This window comes from Delphinapterus leucas, chromosome 8 (genome assembly GCF_059928025.1).
Source record: "Delphinapterus leucas isolate spDelLeu-1000000601 "Yukka" chromosome 8, BTC_Dleu_Yukka2, whole genome shotgun sequence".
Taxonomy (NCBI): domain Eukaryota; kingdom Metazoa; phylum Chordata; class Mammalia; order Artiodactyla; family Monodontidae; genus Delphinapterus; species Delphinapterus leucas.
Genome location: NC_143136.1, coordinates 79221797 through 79246293, shown reverse-complemented (window position 1 = coordinate 79246293; position 24497 = coordinate 79221797). Strand labels below are relative to the sequence as shown.

At 41.2% G+C, this 24497-nt stretch overlaps 1 protein-coding gene across 1 annotated transcript; it reads right to left on the bottom strand.

Moving 5' to 3' along the window:
• Positions 1–64: 64 nt before the first annotated feature.
• Positions 65–22628, bottom strand: RBM43 (RNA binding motif protein 43). The gene is made up of 4 exons (XM_022569696.2): positions 22384–22628; positions 15509–15719; positions 5624–5712; positions 65–4831 (listed from the first exon to the last, which is right to left on the bottom strand). Exons 1-4 carry the CDS (start codon positions 22384–22386, stop codon positions 4100–4102), a joined length of 1035 nt encoding a protein of 344 aa, XP_022425404.2. The 5' UTR covers positions 22387–22628; the 3' UTR covers positions 65–4099.
• Between the last annotated feature and the right edge of the window lie 1869 nt (positions 22629–24497).

The following is a 24497-nucleotide window of genomic DNA, read 5'->3' as shown; positions in this document are numbered from 1 at the left end:
AGGCTCTCAGCCTCTGGGAGCTTCTTCTTGCGCTTGTTAAAGAAAATTACTCAAAACACAGAAGTAAGGCAAAAAATAATTTTGTGACCTTTTAATGCCCTGCTGGACAAGCTCTAATAAGCCCACTTGTGGATCATCTCTTTTGAGGAATGTAAGTTCGTTTCACTTAATATCACAGTTGATAAGGGCAATGACATTTTACAACTCTGTAAAATTATAAGTTTAACTTCTTAAAAAAACGATAAAGTGTGATTATTTTTTCTGTCTAGCAGAGAAAATAACCTTCCAAATCAGTTTTATAACACCGACAAGTTTTGTTTCTAATTTAGCAATTTTTACTAACATGCATTTTCCTATTGACTTTTTGTTGTTGTTGTTGTTTTTTGTTTTGCGGTACGCGGGCCTCTCACTGTTGTGGCCTCTCCCGTTGCGGAGCACAGGCTCCGGACGCGCAGACCCAGTGGCCATGGCTCACGGGCCCAGCCACTCCGCGGCATGTGGGATCCTCCCGGGCCGGGGTACAAACCCGTGTCCCCTGCATCGGCAGGCGGACTCTCAACCACTGTGCCACCAAGGAAGCCCCCTATTGACTTTTTAATTTCACTTCTTACTTGCTCTTTGAACGAGTTTTGTCGTTCTGCTAGTTTACTCCTTAATAATAATGTAAATAAAACTTTAATTGATGCTTACCGTCTTTTTCTGAGGCTCATGCTGATAATATTGAAATGACTAATATATCCCAGGTAAGAAATGACCCTCCAACCCTACCCCAAGTACTTCTATAGCAAGCACTATTGTAATGGCTTGTTTGCCTGCCTTCTCTGCCAGACTAGGCAGTAACTTCTAAGGAGTCACTGAACTTTTCTGTCTTACGTCCCACTGTTGTCTCCAGAACCCAGAGGATGAGCTCAACAAAAATCCCTGAATGAGTTTCATACTCAAAATGCCTCTCCTTTCTCCCACACTTTCTCCCACTCTTCTTTTTCATCATAAGCTGAAACTCCCACATCTTCTCTTTTAACTTGAGAATGGCTTTCTTAACCATCTGCAACCTCTTTGAAAAGTACCAACTTATTATCTAGTTAAATGATACGTTTTTCTCCCAATGGCAGACACACAACAGGATCTAGGCTGGAACAGGATAGAATTCACATCATCTTCCTGAGCATCAGTAACCTTCAAAAATAAATTTTAATAAAAATCATTCCTACCATTTTGAAAATTAAAATGTCAGTTTTTATTCATGATAGAAATTGGTTACATGACTAGCATATTATAAGGACAGTGCTGTTAAATGAACTCTAAAATGGACAGCAATATGTAAAACACCTGAATTACAGAATCTTCTCAAGCAGATGTTATATTCATACCCATAAACCAATTAGCATTCAGTGTCTATCCAGTCAAGGAATGAGCCTCAGTATTCTGATCCAGCTCTTTGTTGAAAGACTATTTTTTTTAATAGGATTTTTTTTTCATTCACTTATTTATTTATTTATTTTTGGCTGCGTTGGGTCTTCTTTGCTTCGTGCGAGCTTTCTCTAGTTGCGGTGAGCAGGGGCTACTCTTTGTTGCAGTGTGAGGGCTTCTCATTGCGGTGACTTCTCTTGTTGCAGAGCAGAGGCTCTAGGCGCGCGGGCTTCAATAGCTGTGGCACACGGGCTCAGTAGTTGTGGTTCGCAGGCTCTAGAGCGCAAGCTCAGTAGTTGTGGCACACGGGCTTAGTTGCTCCGCAGCACGTAGGATCTTCCCGGACCAGGGGTCGAACCTGTGTCCCCGGCATTGGCAGGTGGATTCTTAACCACTGCTCCACCAAGGAAGTCCCTGAAAGACTATTCTATTGGTATTAAATTTGTGGTAATAATGAAAGCCTTGGTAGGTATCAAATATAACTGCCAGTTATCAATTTATTGACTCAGCTTTAAATTCATCCTATATGCCTACTCAGTAAAAACAAATTTGGGCCCTTTATCCTTCCTTTGTAGCTGGCAAGATATTAAGCTTTCTCAGTAGAGGGCGCTGGAGAGGCACTGCAGGAGGAAAGAGCCTTGTTCCTCCTTCAGTGTGTTCAATTAGCAGGCTCCTCAGAATCCAGGTCCCCGGCAGAGGAAGGGTCCCCCATACGCAGCTTCTTCAGCACACGCAGCTTCTCCAGCATTAGGCTCGTGCAGCAGGGGCAGCTGCTCCAGTGTCCAACGCCCAAACCCAAGGCCTCCCCAGCACTGAGCGCCCATAGTACCAAACGGCCAGCGGCACCCGGCCACCAGCAGCTCCCCCCAGAAATCCCCTCAGGCGTGTTGTAATGGAGGGTCGCTGGAGAGACACCTTCTACGCAGATTCCTCCAGTGCCCTAGAGGATGGATCTCCAGCAAGATTCCCTGGCACAAACCCTATGGCAAAGTCTGGATCTAAGTTCGGGGCTGTAGGGTGGGCGGGGGAGGTTTTCCCTGGGTGCTCTGTCTAAACTACTCCTTATATCTGTTACTCCTATTATCTGGTAGAGTTTTCTCTGTTTCTTATGAGCCAATCCCTCATTATTCCAATCCCATCATAGTTAATAATTCTTTATATTAAAGTTTCCCTGTTCAAATTACTGTGTGCCTTCTCTCTCCCGACTGGACCCAGACTGAGACAAACCCCTAGAAGCAAAGTGAAAGTCAAACACCTTTTTAAAGATACCTTATTGGACACTTCATATAAAGAGAATTTTCCCACGCAAAAAGTTTAGTCATACAGAAATGAAATAACATATTTAAAGAAATAGAAATCATTTACATATTTGGGATTTAGGTAGCTAAGAAAAATGAAAGCATATAGATTTTTCTTATGCTTTTCTACTGATATAAACAGTTCAAATCATCGTAACCATGTTTGTTTACTTTGAGATGAGCAAGATGTATCATTTTATTATCCTGGGAGGGTCTCTGCAGTGTCCCCGGTACTTAAAATTGGCTTAATGCTAAGTTAAATGCAGGTCAGTCACAGACAACCAAATGACTTACAAGCTCTGGCTACCCTTCAGTAAAGAATTTTCAAATCCTTCTGTCATCTTTAAGGAAACATTTCTCAACTGTTTAAGTAGAATTGTGAGAGACTACAAAAGGGAGAAGCACCGTTCGGTAATCAGAGCCATGGGCAAGTTACATTACATCACTAGGCACCAGTTTCCTCATGTGTGAAAGGGGGATAAAGATAGCACCTACCTCACAGGGCTGCTGTCAGGATTGAATGAGTAAAGATATGTAATGCACTTAAAATTATGCCTAGCAAGTAAGTGTTTGCTATTATTCTTATCATCCATGATCTTATTCCTGAAATGCTATTAATTTTACAATACAATTATAAAATAGACACTATACTCCCTTCATAATTCCAACAGGAGAACCAACATTTTATGTAAGCACTTAGGCTAAGTAAGCAGCAGTAAAAATGTTCTGTATATCCAGTAGCCTTATACTAATACGGGATTTGGTCAGGTAATGACTACCTGCATCAGAAATACCATATAAGTAGCTTCTCAAGTGAGTTTTGCTAGGATTCTAATTCTATTTGGAGTAAACGCAAATTTTGTAAATGTTAAGAAATTGCCAATGGCATAATAATCATCCAAACTTCTTATATGTTAGAATGAAGGCTACCTCTTTTTTCTAAGAATTTGGGGTTGCAGAAAAAGTGAAGTTTCTTTAAACTTAGTTTTATAATTTTTGAAGTTTTATACCTTAGATATTATCTTTGGGTTTAACTCCTGCTGATGGGCAGGTACATAGCTTCAGACAAGTGTTTTCACCTATTCAAATCCTAGTTTCTTCCCCTATAACATGAGGATGGAAATGCCTGTGATGAAAGATGTTCACAAGAATTAAATGAGATAGGGAATTCCCTGGCATCCAGTGGTTAGGACTCCACACTTCCACGGCAGGGGGCCCAGGTTTGATCCCTGGTTGGGAAACTAAGATCCTGCAAGCTGTGCGGTGCAGCCAAAAAAAAAAAAAAAGAATTAAATGAGATAATGTCTGTAAAGCTGGGATCACTCATGACATCACCACTGCTCAGTAAGGGAAGGCAGCAGCCATTCTTATTACTATTGCTGAGGATTTTATTACCTAACTTTCTGCCTTATTAATTTCATGACCTCTTTTTTAAACAAGTACGTGTCAGAAGAAGATCCTATAATGTCAATGTGCGTATGATAAAAATTAACCAGAACCTGAAGGTACCTTGAACTTAGTTGCTTACATGCCAGCTTAATATTTCTTTTCTCTCTATTTTCCTTTCCTTCCAAAATAAATGTCTCCTTTCTAAGCTCGAAGTGAAGAGCATGTGAATATTTCTCAATGAGCTCTTTTACCTGTTTTTCATTGTTTGGCTGAGAACCACCTTGAGCATTCCTTATACAAAGTGTGGTAATTTCACCATCCACTGTCTCTTGACATAGAACATGAAATTTTTTCAGTGTGCTTTCATAAAATCCGCTCGTCTTTTTCAGGTAAAGGAAAATATCTGTGTCGAGAACAAGCCTTTCTCCTCTTCTCATAGTCTCAGGTGTTGAGGACCTGGGTGGCTTTAAAGAGTGACTACTTTTCCATGTACTCCCTCTGGGGCTCTGTCTATTCCTGTCTTTTTCTAAAAGAGAACTTGCTTTTAATAGCAAAGACTCTTTGAGCTTCTTGATAGCCAGAAATGATCCTTGAACGGAGATTCTTCCATTGGCTTCCAAAGGACTGAAGCATAAGGCTGGGATTTCCCTTTTCAGGTCCATTACCAGACTTCTCAGACCAATTTGACTCCGAAAAACAGAAAGATCAAGGACAGCATTTACAGAGCTGAAGACCTAAAATTAAACAGAGAAATTAAAACAGCACCACCTAGTGGAGCAGACTACATAAACACATTCTTTTTCTGCCACTTTCTTGGTCTCCCCTGCAGTAGCCCCTAAACCAGGCCTCAACTGCCTAGCACAGCTGGCTTCTTACGCCATAGCTGCCCATCAGACGGATGCCACAACCCTATCAAGGCCACAGTGTTGGATTTGGGATTCACATTTCTCACTGGATTACCCTAAACAGAGGTGGTCAAATATTTTTTCAGAGGCAGAATGCTTTTTTGAAACAAAGTCTTAAGCGGAACCCAGAGGAGTACACTGTTCTGGTTCTGCTCTGGGTAGGGGTCCCCGTAGAGAGCCCTCCAAGTTAGAAGTTCCTCAGATGGCTGCACAGAACCCTCGGTTTCTTACAGAATAAAGTTTTAAACCAATGCTTTGAATTTTACTTTTTCCTCTTACTTCCACCTTTACTGTGTCTTCAAAGCTCCTTTTTAATGTTCATCCTAATTGTTTTTTCCCCCACAAAAGAAGTCTTTAGGTAGATGCCTGACATCATCCATGACAGCATAAAAGCTCACTGTCACTTTAAAAGCATTAAGAGGGTCATAGAGAAACATAAAAATGACCAGGCAATAACGAAAAAATTTCAAGACACAGGTTTGACCTTTAACAGTGACTCAGGTTAACAGGAGTTTGCACTTTCTTTTCTAGAAGTCATGGGATGAGGGTGCTTTGTGCCTCCTATGTAGAGGAGATACTCTGCAGAAGAAATGGGATCCAGATAATCAGCATTACACTTACCTTTTCACTAAAATGGGAGACGGTGAGTTGAGCGGGTCTGACCATCTCTGCTAGATAGTGTTTCTTTTTTCTGATGACATTCTCTGCAACTAAGTGGAAAAAGGGCCACCAGAAGTGTTTGTGGCAAAATACACTAGTAATTATTTTAATTAATGATAATAAAGATGTTCAATTCTTTTAAAATACCTAAGATTTTTTCTGTGTTTCCTCTAAATTCAGCATTTACATAGTTTTTCCTTCTACTTTAACACATTAAAATTTATACATATATATGTATACATACATACGTAAAACACTTGCATGTTTTGTATGTTATATATAATACATAACAAACACCTAAAAGTAAATCCCCCACCACTCTGTTAATTATGGTCATGAGGAGACTTCACCTTCCTGAATCCAGGATATCACACTGTCCTGGTTTGTTTTCCTCTAATTCACTGGCTGACCTGCTCAGTCTCCTTCGCTAATTATCCCCATTCTATCTCCCCATTCTCTAGGCTTTGGCATGCCCCCTCCCACCCCCCTGCCCCGCCGCCTCAGGCCTCACACCTCTTCGCTAACCTTACACCCACCCCCTGGGTGATGTCAACAATTTCCACAGCTTTAGACATCATCTCTCTATGTATCACCTCGAAAATCCTTTCTTCAACATCGACCTTTCTCCCTTCTGCCTGTGGAAATCTCTACTTCATTATCTGAATATATGTCTCAACGACCAAAATTCAACTCTTAATAACTACCTCCCTTCCAAAAGTACTCTTCCTCCTATGCTCAGCATCTCAGAAAATGACACTTAGTCCATCTACAAATTCTGAACGCCCACCAGTTCTCAATCACCTGCCCTGCTACCACCCTAGTCAAAACCAGCACCGACTAGTAGCTCTTATTCTCCACATGGCTGCCAGATGGATCACATTAAAAAAGGCCATCACATTCTGTCAGTGCTCTGCTTAAAACCCTCCAATGGCTTCCCATGTCACCTAGAATAAAATCCAGACACCTTGCTTTGACCCATGTGCTCCTAAACATAACCTGGTCCCAGCTGCCCATCTAACCACATCTCCTATTCTCTCCTCCTTGCTCATTCCACTCCAGTCACGCGAACCTCCCACTGCTCTTCAGAACGCCCAGCAGGCTGCCCCTCAGAGAATGTTTCCCAGTCCTTCCCTGTGCCTAGAATTTTCTTCCCCCTTATCCGCATGAGTCATTCCCTTACTTCATTCAAGTCTCTGTTCAAATGTCACCCAAACAGAGTATTTTCCTACCTACTCTACCTAAAGTAGCACTATCCATCACATTCTATCCCTTTATTCTTCTTTATATTTTTTATAGCACCATATTATATATTAATATGTATAAATATATAAGTATATATAAATATACAAATAAATAAAGCACACAATTATATATTCATTTATTGGCTTGTTTATTATCTCTCCACAGATGTATGCTTCATGAAAAAAAAACATTTTGCCTATTTCATTCATTGCTGTATAACCTCAAGGCCTAGAATGGTGCCTGAAACGTAATAGGCACTCAATAAATACTTGGGAATAAATGAATGAATGAGCCCTCTCTTTCTCTCTCTGAGTTAATCAATGCAATACACAAAACTAATAATTTCCCTCAATAATATAAAATTATTAACTTCTACGTTCCCCTTAGAGAAATAATAAGGAGCCCTTCCCGCCATCCCTTACCTGAACATCCCCATTGAGAAGGAATGACATAACTAATGGTGAGAGATAAAGGTACTGATAACCCACAGTCTTTTGGATCTCTCTCTGGACCCTATCTTCCCTCAAGCAGAGCAAGGTCTCTTCTGCTCCTACTCTTATGTAGTACTTTTACCTCCAAAAGGCTGGCATGGAGACTCACCTTTCTTTGGCAATTTATTCTACCAGCCACTGTGCTGTACAGAAGGCTGCCCCATCCATGAGGCTGGAGGGGTGAATAGCTCTGCAGACCCAACTTCCTCACTTATGTCAGGTTGGAGGTGGGGAACAGAATGGCTCACTCTGACCTCAGATCCAAGCCATATATCTTCAGTCCCACTTTCCCAGTAATAAAGCAGATACTATGTGAGAATATCCATTTGTTGGTTTGATCAAAGAGAAGCAAATGGTATAATTATATTGCTGAAGCCACCTCAAAATTCTCCAAGTATTTATCTTTTTTGTGAGATTATAGATAACTTTTGTGGGGGGGGTTTCTGCATTTTACAAATTTTCTACAATAAAATATATCACCTTTATCCCAAGATATAGACAGATTTAAAATACAGAAAAAAAGAAGTCTTTAAGACTGCCAGTTATTGACAACTCTACCATGAGACATTTTCGCATTTATTCCTGCTTAACACACTATTGTGCCACTTTTATACTCAAGAATAGAATTATTGAGGAGGAGCTTCAAGATGGCGGAAGAGTAAGATGCGGAGATCACCTTCCTCCCCACAAATACATCAGAAACACATCTGCAGGTGGAACAGCTCCTACAGAACACCTACTGAACGCTGGCAGAAGACCTCAGACCTCCCAGAAGGCAAGAAACTCCTCACAGACCTGGGTAGTGCAAAAGAAAAAAGAAAAAACAGAGACAAAGAATAGGGACGGGGGCTTCCCTGGTGGCGCAGGGGTTGAGAGTCCGCCTGCCGATGCAGGGGACACGGGTTCGTGCCCCGGTCCGGGAAGATCCCATATGCCGCGGAGCGGCTGGGCCCGTGAGCCATGGCCGCTGAGCCTGCGTGTCCAGAGCCTGTGCTCCGCAACGGGAGAGGCCACGGCAGTGAGAGGCCCGCGGACCGCAAAAAAAGAAAAAAAAAAAAAGAATAGGGACGGGACCGGCACCAGTGAGAGGGAGCTGTGAAGGAGGAAAGGTTTCCACACACCAGGAAGCCCCTTCGAAGGCAGAGACTGCAAGTGGCAGACGGGCGGGAACTTCGTAGCCATGGAGGAGAGCACAGCAACAGGGGTGCAGAGGGCAAAGCGAAGAGATTCCCACACAGAGGATCGGTGCTGACCAGCACGCACCAGCCCGAGAAGCTTGTCTGCTCACCCGCCAGAGTGGGCGGGGTCTGGGAGCTGAGGCTCGGGCTTCGGAGGTCAGATACCAGGGAGAGGACTGGGGTTGGCAGCGTGAACACAGCCTGAAGGGGTTAGTGCGCCACGGCTAGCCAGGAGGCAGTCCAGGAAAAGTCTGGAGCTGCTGAAGAGACAAGAGGCTTTTTCTTGCCTCTTTGTTTCCTGGTGCGCAAGGAGAGGGGATTCAGAGCGCTGCTTAAAGGAGCTCCAGAGACGGTTGGGAACCGCGGCTATCAGCGCGGACCCCAGAGATCGGCATGGGACGCTAAGGCCGTTGCTGCCACCACCAAGAAGCCTGTGTGCAACCATGGGTCACTCTCCACACCTCCCCTCCCGGGAGCCTGTGCAGCCCGCCACTGCCAGGGTCCCGTGATCCAGGGACAACTTCCCAGGGAGAACGCACAGCGCGCCACAGGCTGGTGCAACGTCACGCCGGTCTCTGCTGCCACAGGCTTGCCCCGCACGCCGTACCCCTCCTTCCCCCCGGCCTGAGTGAGCCAGAGCCCCCGAATCAACTGCTCCTTTAACCCCATCCTGCCTGAGCAAATATCAGACGCGCTAAGGTGACCTACACACAGAGGCAGGGCCAAATCCAAAGCTGAACCCCAGGAGCTATGCGAACAAAGAGAAAGGGAAATCTCTCCCAGCAGCCTTAGGAGCAGCGGATTAAATCTCGACAATCAATTTGATGTACCCTGCATCTGTGGAATACCTGAATAGACAACAAATCATCCCAAATTGAGGAGGTGGACTTTGGGAACAATGAAATATATATATTTTTTCCCTATTTCTCCTTTTGTGAGTGTGTATGTCTATGCTTCTGTGTGTGATATTGCCTATATAGCTTTGCTTTTACCATTTCTCCTAGGATTCTGTCTGTCCGTTTTTCTGTTTTGTTTTTTTTTTTACTTTAAAAAATTTTTTTCTTAATAATTATTTTTTATTTTAATTATTTTATTTTACTTCATTTTATCTTCTTCTTTTTTTCTTTCTTTCTACTTTTTCTCCCTTTTATTCTGAGCTGTGTGGATGAAAGGCTCTTGGTGCTCCAGCCAGGCGTCAGGGCTGTGTCTCTGAGGTAGAAGAGCCAAGTTCGGGACACTGGTCCACAAGAGACCTCTCAGTTCCACATAATATCAAACAGCGAAATTCTCCCAGAGATCTCCATCTCAACGCCAAGACCCAGCTCCACTCAACGACCAGCAAGCTACAGCACTGAACACCCTATGCCAAACAACTAGCAAGACAGGAACACAACTCCACCCATTAGCAGAGAGGCTGCCCCAAATCATAATAACTCCACAGACACCCCAAAACACACCATCAGACGTGGACCTGCCCACCAGAAAGACAAGATCCAGCCTCATCCACCAGAACATAGGCACTAGTCCCCTCCACCAGGAAGCCTACACAGCCCACTGAACCAACCTTAGCCACTGGAGACAGACACCAAAAACAACGGGAACTACAAACCTGCAGCCTGCGAAAAGCAGACCCCAAACACAGTAAGTTAAGCAAAAGGAGAAGACAGAGAAACACAGCAGATGAAGGAGCAAGGCAAAAACCCACCAGACAAAACAAATGAAGAGGAAATAGGCAGCCTACCTGAAAAAGAATTCAGAATAATGATAGTAAAGATGATCCAAAATCTTGGGAGTAGAATGGAGAAAATACAAGAAACGCTTAACAAGGACCTAGAAGAACTAAAGAGCAAACAAAGAGAGATGAACAACACAATAAGTGAAATTTAAAATTCTCTAGAAGGGATCAATAGCAGAATAACTGAGGCAGAAGGACGGATAAGTGACCTGGAAGATAAGAGTGGAAATAACTACTGCAGAGCAGAATAAAGAAAAAAGAATGAAAAGAAATGAAGACAGCCCAAGAGACTTCTGGGACAACATTAAACGTACCAACATTCGAATTATAGGGGTTCCAGAAGAAGAAGAGAAAAACAAAGGGTCTGAGAATATATTTGAAGAGATTATAGTTGAAAGCTTCCCTAATATGGGAAAGGAAATAGTTAATCAAGTCCAAGAAGCACAGAGTCCCATACATGATAAACCAAAGGAGAATCACGCCAAGACACATATTAATCAAACTACCAAAAGTTAAATACAAAGAAAAAATGTTAAAAGCAGCAAGGGAAAAACAACATATAACACACAAGGGAATCCCCATAAGGTTAACAGCTGACGTTTCAGCAGGAACTCTGCAAGCCAGAAGGGAGTGGCAGGACATATTTAAAGTGATGGAGGAGAAAAACCTACAGCCAAGATTACTCTATCCAGCAAGGATCTCGTTCAGATTCGACAGAGAAATTAAAACCTTTACAGACAAGCAAAAGTTAAAAGAATTCAGCACCACCAAAACACCACCAAATGCTAAAGGAACTTCTCTAGGCAGGAAACACAAGAGAAGGAAAAGACCTACAATAATAAACCCAAAACAATTAAGAAAATGGTAATAGGAACATACATATCAATAACTACCTTAAATGTAAATGGATTAAATGCTCCAACCAAAAGACATAGACTCGTTGAATGTATACAAAAACAAGACCCATATATATGCTGTCTACAAGAGACCCACTTCAGACCTAAGGACACATACAGGCTGAAAGTGAGGGGATGGAAAAAGATATTCCATGCAAATGGAAATCAAAAGAAAGCTGGAGAAGCAATTCTCATATCAGGTGAAATAGTCTTTAAAACAAAGAATATTACGAGACAAAGAAGGACACTACATAATGATCAAGGGATCAATCCAAGAAGAAGATATAAGAATTGTAAATATTTATACACTCCACAGAAGAGCACCTCAATACATAAGTCAAATACTAACAGCCATAAAAGGGGAAATCCACAGGAACACAATCAGAGTAGGGGACTTTAACACCCCACTTTAACCAATGGACAGATCATCCAAAATGAAAATAAATAAGGAAACACAAGCTTTAAATGATACATTAAACAAAATGGACTCCAGTGATATTTATAGGACATTCCATCCAAAAACAACAGACTACTCTTCCTTCTCAAGTGCTCATGGAACATTCTCCAGGATAGACCATATCTTGGATCACAAATCAAACCTTGGTAAATTTAAGAAAATTGAAATCGTATCAAGTATCTTTTCCAACCACAACGCTATGAGACTAGATAACAATTACAGGGAAAAAAAATCTGTAAAAAATACAAACACATGGAGGCTAAACAACACACTACTTAATAACCAAGAGATCACTGAAGAAATCAAAGAGGTAATCAAAAAATACCTAGAAACAAATGACAATGGAGACACTACAACCCAAAACCTATGGGATGCAGCAAAAGCAGTCCTAAGAGGGAAATTTATAGCAATACAATCCTACGATAAGAAACAAGAAACATCTCAAATAACCCAACCTTACACCTAAAGCAATTAGAGAAAGAAGAAACAAAAAACCCCAAAGTTAGCAGAAAGAAAGACATCATAATGATCAGATCAGAAATAAATGAAAAAGAAATGAAGGAAACGATAGCAAAGATCAATAAAACTAAAAGCTGGTTCTTTGAGAAGATAAACAAAATTGATAAACCATTAGCCAGACTCATCAAGAAAAAAAGGGAGAAGACTCAAATCAATAGAATTAGAAATGAAAAAGGAGAAGTAACAACTGACACTGCAGAAATACAAAGAATCATGAGACATTACTACAAGCAACTAAATGCCAATAAAATGGACAACCCGGAAGAAATGGACAAATTCTTAGAAAAGCACAACCTTCTGAGACTGAATCAGGAAGAAATAGAAAATATAAACAGACCAATCACAAGCACTGAAATTGAAACTGTAATTAAAAATCCTCCAACAAAAAAAAGCCCAGGACCAGATGGCTTCAAAAGCGAATTCTATCAAACATTTAGAGAAGAGCTAACACCTATCCTTCTAAAACTCTTACAAAATATAGCAGAGGGAGGAACACACCCAAACTCATTCTACGAGGCCACCATCACCCTGATACCAAAACCAGACAAAGATGTCTCAAAGAGAGAAAACTACAGGCCAATATCACTGATGAACATAGATGCAAAAATCCTCAACAAAATACTAGCAAACAGAATCCAACAGCACATTAAAATGATCATACACCATGATCAGGTAGGGTTTATTCCAGGAATGCAAGGATTCTTCAATATACGCAAATCAAACAATGTGATACACCATATTAACAAATTGAAGGAGAAAAACCATATGATCATCTCAATAGATGCAGAATAAGCTTTTGACAAAATTCAACACCCATTTATGATAAAAACCCTCCAGAAAGTAGGCATAGAGGGAACTTTCCTCAACATAATAAAGGCCATATATGACAAACCCACAGCCAACATCATCCTCATTGGTGAAAAACTGAAAGCATTTCCACTAAGATCAGGAACAAGACAAGGTTGCCCACTCTCACCACTTTTATTCAACATAGTTTTGGAAGTTTTAGCCACAGCAATCAGAGAAGAAAAAGACATAAAAGGAATCCAAATCAGAAAAGAAGAAGTAAAGCTGGCACTGTTTGTAGATAACATGATACAATACATAAAGAATCCTAAAGATGCTACCCGAAAACTACTAGAGCTAATCAATGAATTTGGTAAAGTAGCAGGATACAAAATTAATGCACAGAAATCTCTAACATTCCTATACACCAATGATGAAAAATCTGAAAGTGAAATTAAGAAAATACTCCCATTTACCATTGCAACAAAAAGAATAAAATATCTAGGAATAAACCTACCTAAGGAGACAAAAGACCTATATGCAGAAAATTATAAGACACTGATGAAAGAAATTAAAGATGATACAAATAAATGGAGAGATACACCATGTTCTTGATTGGAAGAATCAACACTGTGAAAATGACTATACTATCCAAAGAAATCTACATATTCAATGCAATCCCTATCAAACTACCACTAGCATTTTTCAAAGAACTAGAACAAAAAATTTCACAATTTGTATGGAAACACAAAACACCCCGAATAGCCAAAGCAATCTTGAGAAAGAAAAACAGAGCTGGAAGAATCAGGCTCCCTAACTTCAGACTATACTACAAAGCTACAGTAATCAAGACAATATTGTACTCGCACAAAAACAGAAATAGAGATCAATGGAACAGGATAGAAAGCCCAGAGATAAACCCACGCACATATGGTCACCTTATCTTTGATAAAGGAGACATGAATATACAGTGGAGAAAAGACAGCCTCTTCAATAAGTGGTGCTGGGAAAACTGGACAGGTACATGTAAAAGAATGAAATTAGAACACTCCCTAACACCATACAGAAAAGTAAACTCAAAATGGATTAAAGACCTAAATGTAAGGCCAGACACTATCAAACTCTTACAGGAAAACATAGGCAGAACAATCTATGACATAAATCACAGCAAGATCCTTTTTGACCCACCTTCTAGAGAAATGGAAATAAAAACAAAAATAAACAAATGGGACCTAATGAACATTAAAAGCTTTTGCACAGCAAAGGAAACCATAAACAAGATGAAAAGACAACCCTCAGAATGGGAGAAAATATCTGTAAGTGAAGCAACTGACAAAGGATTAATCTCCAAAATTTACAAGCAGCTCATGCAGCTCAATATAAAAAAAAACAAAAAATCCTATCCAAAAATGGGCAGAAGACCTAAATAGACATTTCTCCAAACAAGATATACAGATTGCCAACAAACACGTGAAAGAATGCTCAACATCATTAATCATTAGAGAAATGCTCATCATTAATCATTAGAGAAATGCTCAACATCATTAATCATTAGAGAAATGCAAATCAAAACTACAATGAGATATCATCTCACACTAGTCAGAATGGCCATCATCAAAAAATCTACAAACAATAAATGCTGGAGAGGGTGCGGAGAAAAGGGAATGTAAATTGATACAGCTGCTATGGAGAACAGTATGGAGGTTCCTTAAAAAACTAAAAATAGAACTACCATATGACCCAGCAATCCCACTACTGGGCATATACCCTGAGAAAACCATAATTCAGATAGAGTCATGTACCACAATGCTCATTGCAGCTCTATCTACAATAGCTCGGAGATGGAAACAACCTAAGTGTCCATCATCGGATGAATGGATAAAGAAGAGTGGCACGTATATACAGTGGAATATTACTCAGTCACAAAAAGAAACGAAATTGAGTTATTTGTAGTGAGGTGGATGGACCTAAAGTCTGTCATACAGAGTCAAGTAAGTCATAAAGAGAAAAACAAATACCGTATGCTAACACATATATATGGAATCTAAAAGAAAAAAAAAAAGGTCATGAAGAACCTAGGGGCAAGATGAGAATAAAGACGCAGACCTACTTGAGAATGGACTTGAGGATACAGGGAGGTGGAAGGGTAAGCTGAGACAAAGTGAGAGAGTGGCATGGACATATATACACTGCCAAACATAAAATAGATAGCTAGTGGGAAGCAGCCGCGTAGCACAGGGAGATCAGCTCGGTGCTCTGTGACCACCTAGAGGGGTGGGATAGGGAGGGTGGGAAGGAGGGAGACACAAGAGGGAAGAGATATGGGGACATAGGTATATGTATAACTGATTCACTTTGTTATAAAGCAGAAACTAACACACCATTTTAAAGCAATTATACTCCAATAAAGATGTTAAAAAAACAGAATTATTATTTTTTAAATACACTTTAAACTTTACCAGTCCCATGAATTATTTTAATTCAATTTTTAATTTCATTACAGAAGTATTTCTAAGATTACAAAAACTTGATTGGGAAATACCTTTTTTTTCTTTGAATGTAACATAAGCAACTCCCTTGGTTCTTGTTGGATATATCACATCTTCAACAACTCCACCCTCATTCTCAATATCTTGAAAGTGACTCTTCACTAATATGGTCAGCGACTGATCATTAATGGAACCAACTGGAAGACCAGCAACTACAATTGTTCTTTCAGAAACTTCGGATTCCTTGACCTTCAAAACTGATGCCTGCAAAAACACAGTAGGATACTCTTCAAATATATAGGATTCTGCTTAATATAGGCAATGTTACACAACAGTGGGAAAAGCTATTATATTCAATAAAGGCGCTCTTGCAATTGATTAGATACTTGAAAACAAATATTAAGTTTAGAGCCTGGTCTCATACCATATGCCACCATAAACTCTATATAAATTTGAGAGTTAAAATGTAAAAAGGAAACCCCTTTTTATAATAAATGGAAAACACTGGTTAACATTTGTCTGATTTTAGAAAGACCTAAAAATAATTGTAATCACAAAGGAAAAGATTGAGATATAAATTTTTTTTAAGATTTTTTTTTTTGATGTGGACCATTTTTAAAGTGTTTGTTGAATTTGTTATAAAATTGCTTCTGCTTTATGTTTTGGTTTTTTGGCCCTGAGGCATGTGGGATCTTAGCTCCTTGACCAGGGACCACCTGCATGGGAAGGGGAAGTCTTAACCACTGGACTGCCAGGGAAGTCCCGAGATATAAATTTTTCACATCAAAATTTTTTTAAAAGTCAAGCTAACCAATGAAAAAAAAAAAACAAAATACCTAGGAATAAACCTACCTAAGGATACAAAAGACCTGTACGCAGAAAACTGTAAGACACTGATGAAAGAAATTAAAGATGATACAAACAGATGGAGAGATATACCATGTTCTTGGATTGGAAGAATCAACAATGTGAAAATGACTCTACTACCCAAAGCAATCTACAGATTCAATGCAATCCCTATCAAACTACCACTGGCATTTTTCAAAGAACTAGAACAAAAAATTTCACAATCTGTATGGAAACACAAAAGACCCCAAATAGCAAAAGCAATCTTGAGAAAGAAAAACGGAGCTGGAGGAATCAGGCTCCCTGACTTCAGACTACACTACAAAGTTGCATAATCAAGACAGTATGGTACTGGCACAAAAACAGAAAGATAGATCAATGGAACAGGATAGAAAGCCCAGAGATAAACCCACGCACATATGGTCAACTTATCTTTGATAAAGGAGACATGAATATACAGTGGAGAAAAGACAGCCTCTTCAATAAGTGGTGCTGGGAAAACTGGACAGGTACATGTAAAAGAATGAAATTAGAACACTCCCTAACACCATACACCAAAATAAACTTAAAATGGATTAAAGACCTAAATGTAAGGCCAGACTCTATCAAACTCTTAGAGGAAAACATAGGCAGAACACTCTATGACAGAAATCACAGCAAGATCCTTTTTGACCCATCTCCTAGCAAAATGAAAATAAAAACAAAAATAAACAAATGGGACATAGTGAAACTTAAAGGCTTTTGCACAGCAAAGGAAACCATAAACAAGATGAAAAGACAACCCTCAGAATGGGAGAAAATATCTGCAAATGAAGCAACTGACAAAGGATTAATCTCCAAAATTTACAAGCACTCATGCAGCTCAATATCAAAAAAACAAATAACCCAATCCAAAAATGGGCAGAAGACCTAAATAGACATTTCTCCAAAGAAGATATACACATTGCCAACAAACACATGAAAGTCTGCTCAATATCATTTATCATTAGAGAAATGCAAATCAGAACTACAATGAGGGGCTTCCCTGGTGGTACAGTGGTTGACAGTCCACCTGCTGACGCAGGGGACACGAGTTCGTGCCCTGGTCCGGGAGTATCCCACATGCCACGGAGCGGCTGGGCCTGTGAGCCATGGCCACTGAGCATGCGCGTCCGGAGCCTGTGCTCCGCAACGGGAGAGGCCACAACAGTGAGAGGCCCGCGTACCGCAAAAAAACAAAACAAAACAAAAAAAAAACTACAGTGAGGTATCACCACACACTGTCAGAATGGCCATCATCAAAAAACCTACAAACAATAACTGCTGGAGAGGGTGTGGAGAAAAGGGAACCCTCCTATAATGTTGGTGGGAATGTAAATTGATACAGCCACTATGGGGAACAGTATGGAGGTTCCTTAAAAAACTAAAAATAGAACTACCATACGGCCCAGCAATCCCACTACTGGGTATATACCCTGTGAAAACCATAATTCAAAAAGAGTCATGTACCAAAATGTTCATTGCAGCTCTATTTACAATACCCCGGAGATGGAAACAACCTAAGTGTCCATCATCGGATGAATGGATAAAGAAGATGTGGCACAAATATACAATGGAATATTACTCAGCCATAAAAAGAAACGAAATTGAGTTATTTGTAGCAAGGTGGATGGACCTAGAGACTGTATTAAAGAGTGAAGTTAAGTCAGAAAGAGAAAAACAAATACCGTATGCTAACACATATAAATGGAATCTAAAAAAAAAAAGTGGTTATGAAGAACCTAGGGGCAGGATAGGAATAAAGATGCAGATGTAGGGAATGTACCTGAGGACACGGGGAGGGGGAAGGATAAGCTGGGACGAAGTGAGAGTGGCAAGGACATATATACACTACCAAATGTAAAATAGATAGCTAGTGGGAAGCAGCCACATAGCACAGGGAGATCAGCTCGGTGCTCTGTGACCACCTAGAGGGGTGGGATAGGGAGGGTGGGAGGGAGACACAAGAGGGAAGAGATATGGGGATATATGTTTATGTATAGCTGATTCACTTTGTTATACAGCAGAAACTAACACACCATTGTAAAGCAATTATACTCCAATAAAGATGTTAAAAAAAGAAAAAAAAAAGTCAAGGTAACCACAAAATTTTGGAGTTTGGAGTTGGCTGTATGTTTTCTTGATTGTAGAGTTGAAAGTACAGAAGGTAATAAAAAACACATTCTTTTTTTTCTTTTTTTTTTTTGGTAAAATTAGGAAAAAGTCACCATAAAAAAATAAAACCCTGGAAATAACATTGGAGCTACAGTGAAGTAAACCCTGCCTTCCACCACATACCTGAAATAGAATTCAACCACTGAGAGCACATGCTATTGTACACTGTGCCACCCTGGGAACAGAGGACCAAGTGCAAGTAGATCCTTCCCTGGGCTCACTCTCTGTGAACTTCTTGTATTAAGGTTTTAATTTGTTCCCCAGCTCATTTAGGGGAGTGGACCTATAAACTTCTCCCAATGCATATATAGGTAGCCCAGCTTGATTACACCAGAGCTCAGACATAATCTATCCTAAATTACCCCCAGGGAGGACAGGATTTCTCACAGGTCCAAGTAATGGTTAATAGATCATAAAGATGTTTCAGTTTGCAGTTCAGAGGACTCCATATACTCAGAGTAGGACTTCACTGGGGATAGGCAAACAGCTTCTGACCTCCCTGATCAAGAAAACAGTCTAAGCACACACACAGTGTCCATTCTAACCCAGGAGCATCTTAAAATGAAAGTAGAAGAATAAAAAAGAGAATAAACACAATTAAGGGGAGCAATCAGCAGCATAGGGGAGATTTCAACAATTTCTTGAAGATGGAAAAGATACAGAAGTATGTGGAAGGATAAGACAGAGGGAATCCAGAATAAAGAAAAGGGGGTTGCAATGGAAAGGTGACAACTTTCATGGCAGAACCTCAGAAATGAAAAAAGGGACCAAACCCAGAAAGATTAGCTGAAAAGCTAGCAGCAAAACAAAACTGAATGGACACTCTAGGGAGAATCTGACCTGCTATTATGGGTGCTGGCACCCCAGAGCAAGCCCCCTCCCCCTCCACTTTCTGGTATTTGAAAGGGCCCAAGCCTAAAGATCATAAGTAAATTAAAGTGTGCATGTTTTCAGTAAATTATAGAATACCAAAAAAAAAGAATCGATTTGACACAGCTGCGAGGAACATTTTTCTGTAAGTGGAAAAAGGAAAAATACACATGACATTGGACCAAAAGGAGAAAAAGTAATCACAGCACACTATTATTAGGCCCTGCTGTAAACAGTATTTACTGTTTGCATGATAATATAGACACTCTCATTGGTTTTTATCTTTTAGACTAATTCTGTTAAATCTTCAAAACACCAAAGACTTAAATATGATTATAGAATAAAATGGAAACATTCAACCCTGTCAATGTAAGAATAAAGGCAAAACTAACAAAAGTTGAGAAAAAAAGATAGAAAGAAAAATCTATACTTATATTACTGAAAATCATGTAATACCATCAAAATTTTAAGTATATTATGAAAGCTACAAAAATAGTCCACAGGAGAATTTAAAAATATTACTAAAACTTTGAAAGGTGGAAGAAGTCAGAGGTTACTTGAGTGAAATCCTCATTTATCATAGCAGGAATTCAATAATAGAAAATGCCTAAAGTCAATGATGACCGCCCCCGGGATATGCACTCTCTCAGCATCTCCTCTGACTTTTCAGCTGGTGGTTATAAAATAAGGTGGCAAAAATGTACCTGCATTTCTTAGAATAGAGAGTATCCTGTCAATTAGCTAATCAATTAACAAATACAGTATTAATGAAGCAGGTGTTCTATATCTGGCAATATGCTGGGTACCAAAGATGACACATACGAAGACATAAAGCACACCCCTCACCCTGAAATTGTTCCACCATAAAAATTTACTGAGCATTTATTATGTGCGGGGCACCTGGATGGGCCTTAAGATTACCAACACACACACAAAAAGAGCCTCTAAGTTATGGATGAGAAGGAGGCAGGCACATACACAAATCATTTCAACAGAGCTTAGTAGGCACAAAAAGAAGGAGGTCTACTTCTCTACAAGAAGAACAGACCAACACTCCAAAATCTGAGAAGGATACAGGACCATTCACAATAAAGGTCACTTAGGATTAGGAAGCAAGATTAATTCTGGCTAAAGCAGTCAAAGAAGGCTTCATGAAACAGAGACCTTGAAGGCTGAGGTCGAATTTTAACTAATGGTCAAATTTAATTAAAAATGCAAAAGAGGGCTTCCCTGGTGGCGCAGTAGTTGAGAGTCCGCCTGCTGATGCAGGGGACACGGGTTCGTGCCCCGGTCCGGGAAGATCCCACATGCCGCGGAGTGGCTGGGCCCGTGAGCCATGGCCACTGGGTCTGCGCATCCGGAGCCTGTGCTCCGCAACGGGAGAGGCCACGACAGTGAGAGGCCCGCGTATAGCAAAAAAAAAAACCAACAACAACAACAAAAAATTGATAAAAAAAAAAAAAAAGCAAAACAGTTCACAGCAAAAGCAAAGGGACAGAGGAATGGAGGATGAAAATGGCTCATATTGAGACATATAAAGCAAAGGTAGTGTCTCCTGAAAAGGAAACTCATAATAATTATGGACTCTTTGTTATGGGAGGTACTTTTAATGGAGGAAAACAGTTTCTTAAAATATTCAGGGACAAATAAATTACACAGGAAACAATAAAAATATAAAAATGTGTTCCTCCATCCTAGCCCCAAGTGGTAAGATGTAATTATCCCAAAATAGTTCTTTCTAGAAAAGGAAAAAAAAAAATGACAGATTTTTGAGACTTTAAGGGGATTTTTATTTCACATGAGATTTGTCTTGATTTACTATACATCTGGCTCTAACAGTCCACACCAACCTCCACGGATAAGTGGCTAGTGAATTAGCTTCCTTTTCTTCATCAGTGCCAAAGAAAATCTTTAAATCAATTTAAATTCGGAAAATCTTACTCCGCCTCTGCCCCCATCAATACTAATACCATATTTCTTTGTTCAAATGTCTACATTTATCTTTGAAATCAAAGAAACTTCTCCTTGATGGCTATTGATGTCTTCTATCCACCGTTAAGAAGAAAAAGAGAGGTCTTGGAGATAGCCCTTTCAAGAGTTACCATATGGAGATACAGAATTTTGAAACATGAGCAGCATTTTGTTCGGCAGGTATTAAAATGATGGCAATTTCCCTGCATCAATGATACATTTTAAGAGACTTTTGACCATAGTATCGGAAAACAAAAAGAAAAACTGTGAGTTTATTTTTGTAAGTAAAGCACTTGGGAGAGATAATTAAATTTATTCACTGAGTTCGCTTACATTCCTTTTCTCAAAATTAGGTGTCTATTTTCATTCACGTTGCCTTTACCGCCACCGGTAAACAAAGTCGCACTTGCACTTCACAACTGCTTGGGCACTTCTGACCGGGAATTGAAGGCCCTGCCACTGCTTTTAAGCGCTTGATACAAAGTACACGGAAGCCTAAATCTTAAATTTGCTAACTGTTCTTGCTAGGCAGCAAAGATGGTGACAACACAGAGCCCTTTGGGTCTGGAGAAAGAACTAAGGCCACAAGAGAAAATTCCCGCTAAGACGTCAGGCTGCTTTCCCAACTGTGTCCTTGGCTAGAATCCTTCTTGCTGGCCCTTTACAAAAGGAAACGGTGGCCTCCATTTCTGGGCAATTCTCTCCTCTCCTGCTCCCAAAGTGTGGCAGGACAACAGTTAAGCCCTAACACTGGCTGCGAGTCCACTCGTCGACCAAACAGCTGTGTCCCCGACAACCAGGCACTAGGTGCCGGAGGAGGCCGCGGCGATGCGTCCCTTTGTAGCTGGCCTAAGGTGAAGCGCGCGGAACTGCCACCCATACAGGTGCAGACAAACCGGGCTAGGTTTGCCTTCAGGGTCCCTCCCCGCGCCTCCCCGGTCACCCCGCACCCTCGCCCGTTCTGCCCGGCTCCGCGTCCTCCTGGGGGACCGTGGTGACGGGACGAGGACCACTCCGCCCTGCAAAACCCAAAGCAAAAGCAACTTGCCATGGCGGAAGAGAGACGCGCCCTCGGCGGCCGGCGGGGCCCAGAGCTAGCAGAGCGCGGGCGGCGCGGCGGGAGCTGGCTGACGGGTTTTGGTTTCGGTTTTCTGTTCCCGCTCGTTTGGAGACAGCCCCTCCACCCCACCCCGCGGTTCTGCGGCCTCGGGGTCTCGGGGCCTCGGGATGAGAGCCCGGACCTGGGGCAGTTGCTCTCCGGACGCCCTCGGTAGTTTCGCAACTTTTGAAATCAAGCTGGAGAGGTCGGGGCGGGGGGGGGGGGGGGGGGGGGGGATTCCCCGGCGGGAATGCGGGGATTCTCCGGGTGCTGTGTCTGTCCTGTGGGCAGTGGATCGTCCTTCCTATGCCATCTTTATCTCCCTAGTTGTGTTCTCACCGCACCACGCCTGTTTCTCCTCTCGTCCCCTGTCCAGGACCAGTGGCCAGGTGCGCAGGGCACAGGATGAAAGGTCCCTGCTAAAAGAGAGCTCACCATCCTGGCCATCCCGCGCTCAGATTCCTGAGTCTGGCACCACAGGGACACAGGGAATCTACATACATAGCTTAAAAGTCAAAGAGAGCATGAGTAAGAAAAGCAAATAGCTGGCTAGTATGCAGAAGTTCAATCCCACTCCTAAGAAATACAAATTGAAATCATAACAGGATCCCCTTTTTTCCATGATTAGAGTGGCAAAAATTAAAAAGTGCTGATAATACCCAGTGTCAGCCAGAGTATGAGGAAACAACAATGTTGCTGCAAGCATAGATAGGTGTAAGCATTTCTAAGGATTTTGGCCTCTCTCAAAAATGTAAGGTGAAAAATAAAGAAAAGTAAAAATGCATATATATCCTTAGAATTAGCAACTCCACTTTTAGAAATGAACTGAAGTTACAGTGCAAGGGTAGAACTAAGATACTGTACAGATATTTTAATTGTGCATTGCTTGTAATACAATAATTTTTTTCGGAAAGTCTGGGATCCACCCAGTTAAACCATGAAATAGAATTATTTATTATATGGTCGATGGCACATCTGTTAAGGCCTAAGGCTATGAAGATTTTAAAACAATGAGGTAGATCTATATGTAATTCCCCAATTTATATTTTATATTCAGATTCCTACACTTAAATGTCCTCTTGAATGTCTGATAAGCATGTGAAGCCTAGTAGGACCTTCCTCCCATTCTTCCCTCTCAGTAAATAGCACTACCACCCACTGAGGAACTTAAACTCAGAACTCACTTGTCTTCCTTAATTCCTCTTTTCCTTAGCTCATTAGTACATTCCATAAACTGCACACTATCTCCAACTTTATCTCTACCACCCAGATCAACTGCGTCCTCCGCCTTGCCTTCGGCCTTGTTCAATTCATTCTGGATACCACACCCAGGATGATATTTTTTAAATGTAAATCAGGTTTGATCCCTGTCTGAACACTTCATTGTTTTCCCATTGCACTTTAAATAAAATTTACTTCCCCACCAAGGGGGCTTGCCCGCACCACCACCACCACCCCCCCACCACCACCCCACCCCATACCCCACCCCCGCCCTGTTTCTATGTCATGGCCTGGATGGCCCCTCCCTGATATTCACTTAACTGGCTCATTGCTGTCATTGGAGCCTTAGCTCAAATGAGCCCTCTTCAGGGAGACTGTTTCTGATCACCCAGTCTAAATTTGTCCCCCCAGTTATTATTCTGTCACCCTGTTATTCCATCTTAATAGCACTCACACCTTTCTAAAAATATGAAGATACATTTGTTTATTTTTTCTTACCTGTCACCCCCCCCAACACAATAGACAGTAGTGTTGCAGGAAGGGGGACCCATTCCAGGGCCCGAGAGTGGGCTCCTATCTAACTCTCAAAAATGAATTGTCTGAGGAGACACACGTGCTGACAAAGCAAGAGACTTAATTGGGAAGAGGCGCTCGGGTGGAAAGCAGCAGGGTAAGGGAAACGAGGAGAACTGCTCTGCCACGTGGCTCGCAGTCTCGGGTTTTATGGCGACAGGGTTAGTTTCCGGGTTGTCTCTGGCCAATCACTCTGACTCAGGGTCCTTCCCGGTGGCAGGTGCATGGCTCAGCAAAGATGGATTCCAGCGAGAAGTGTTCTGGGAGGT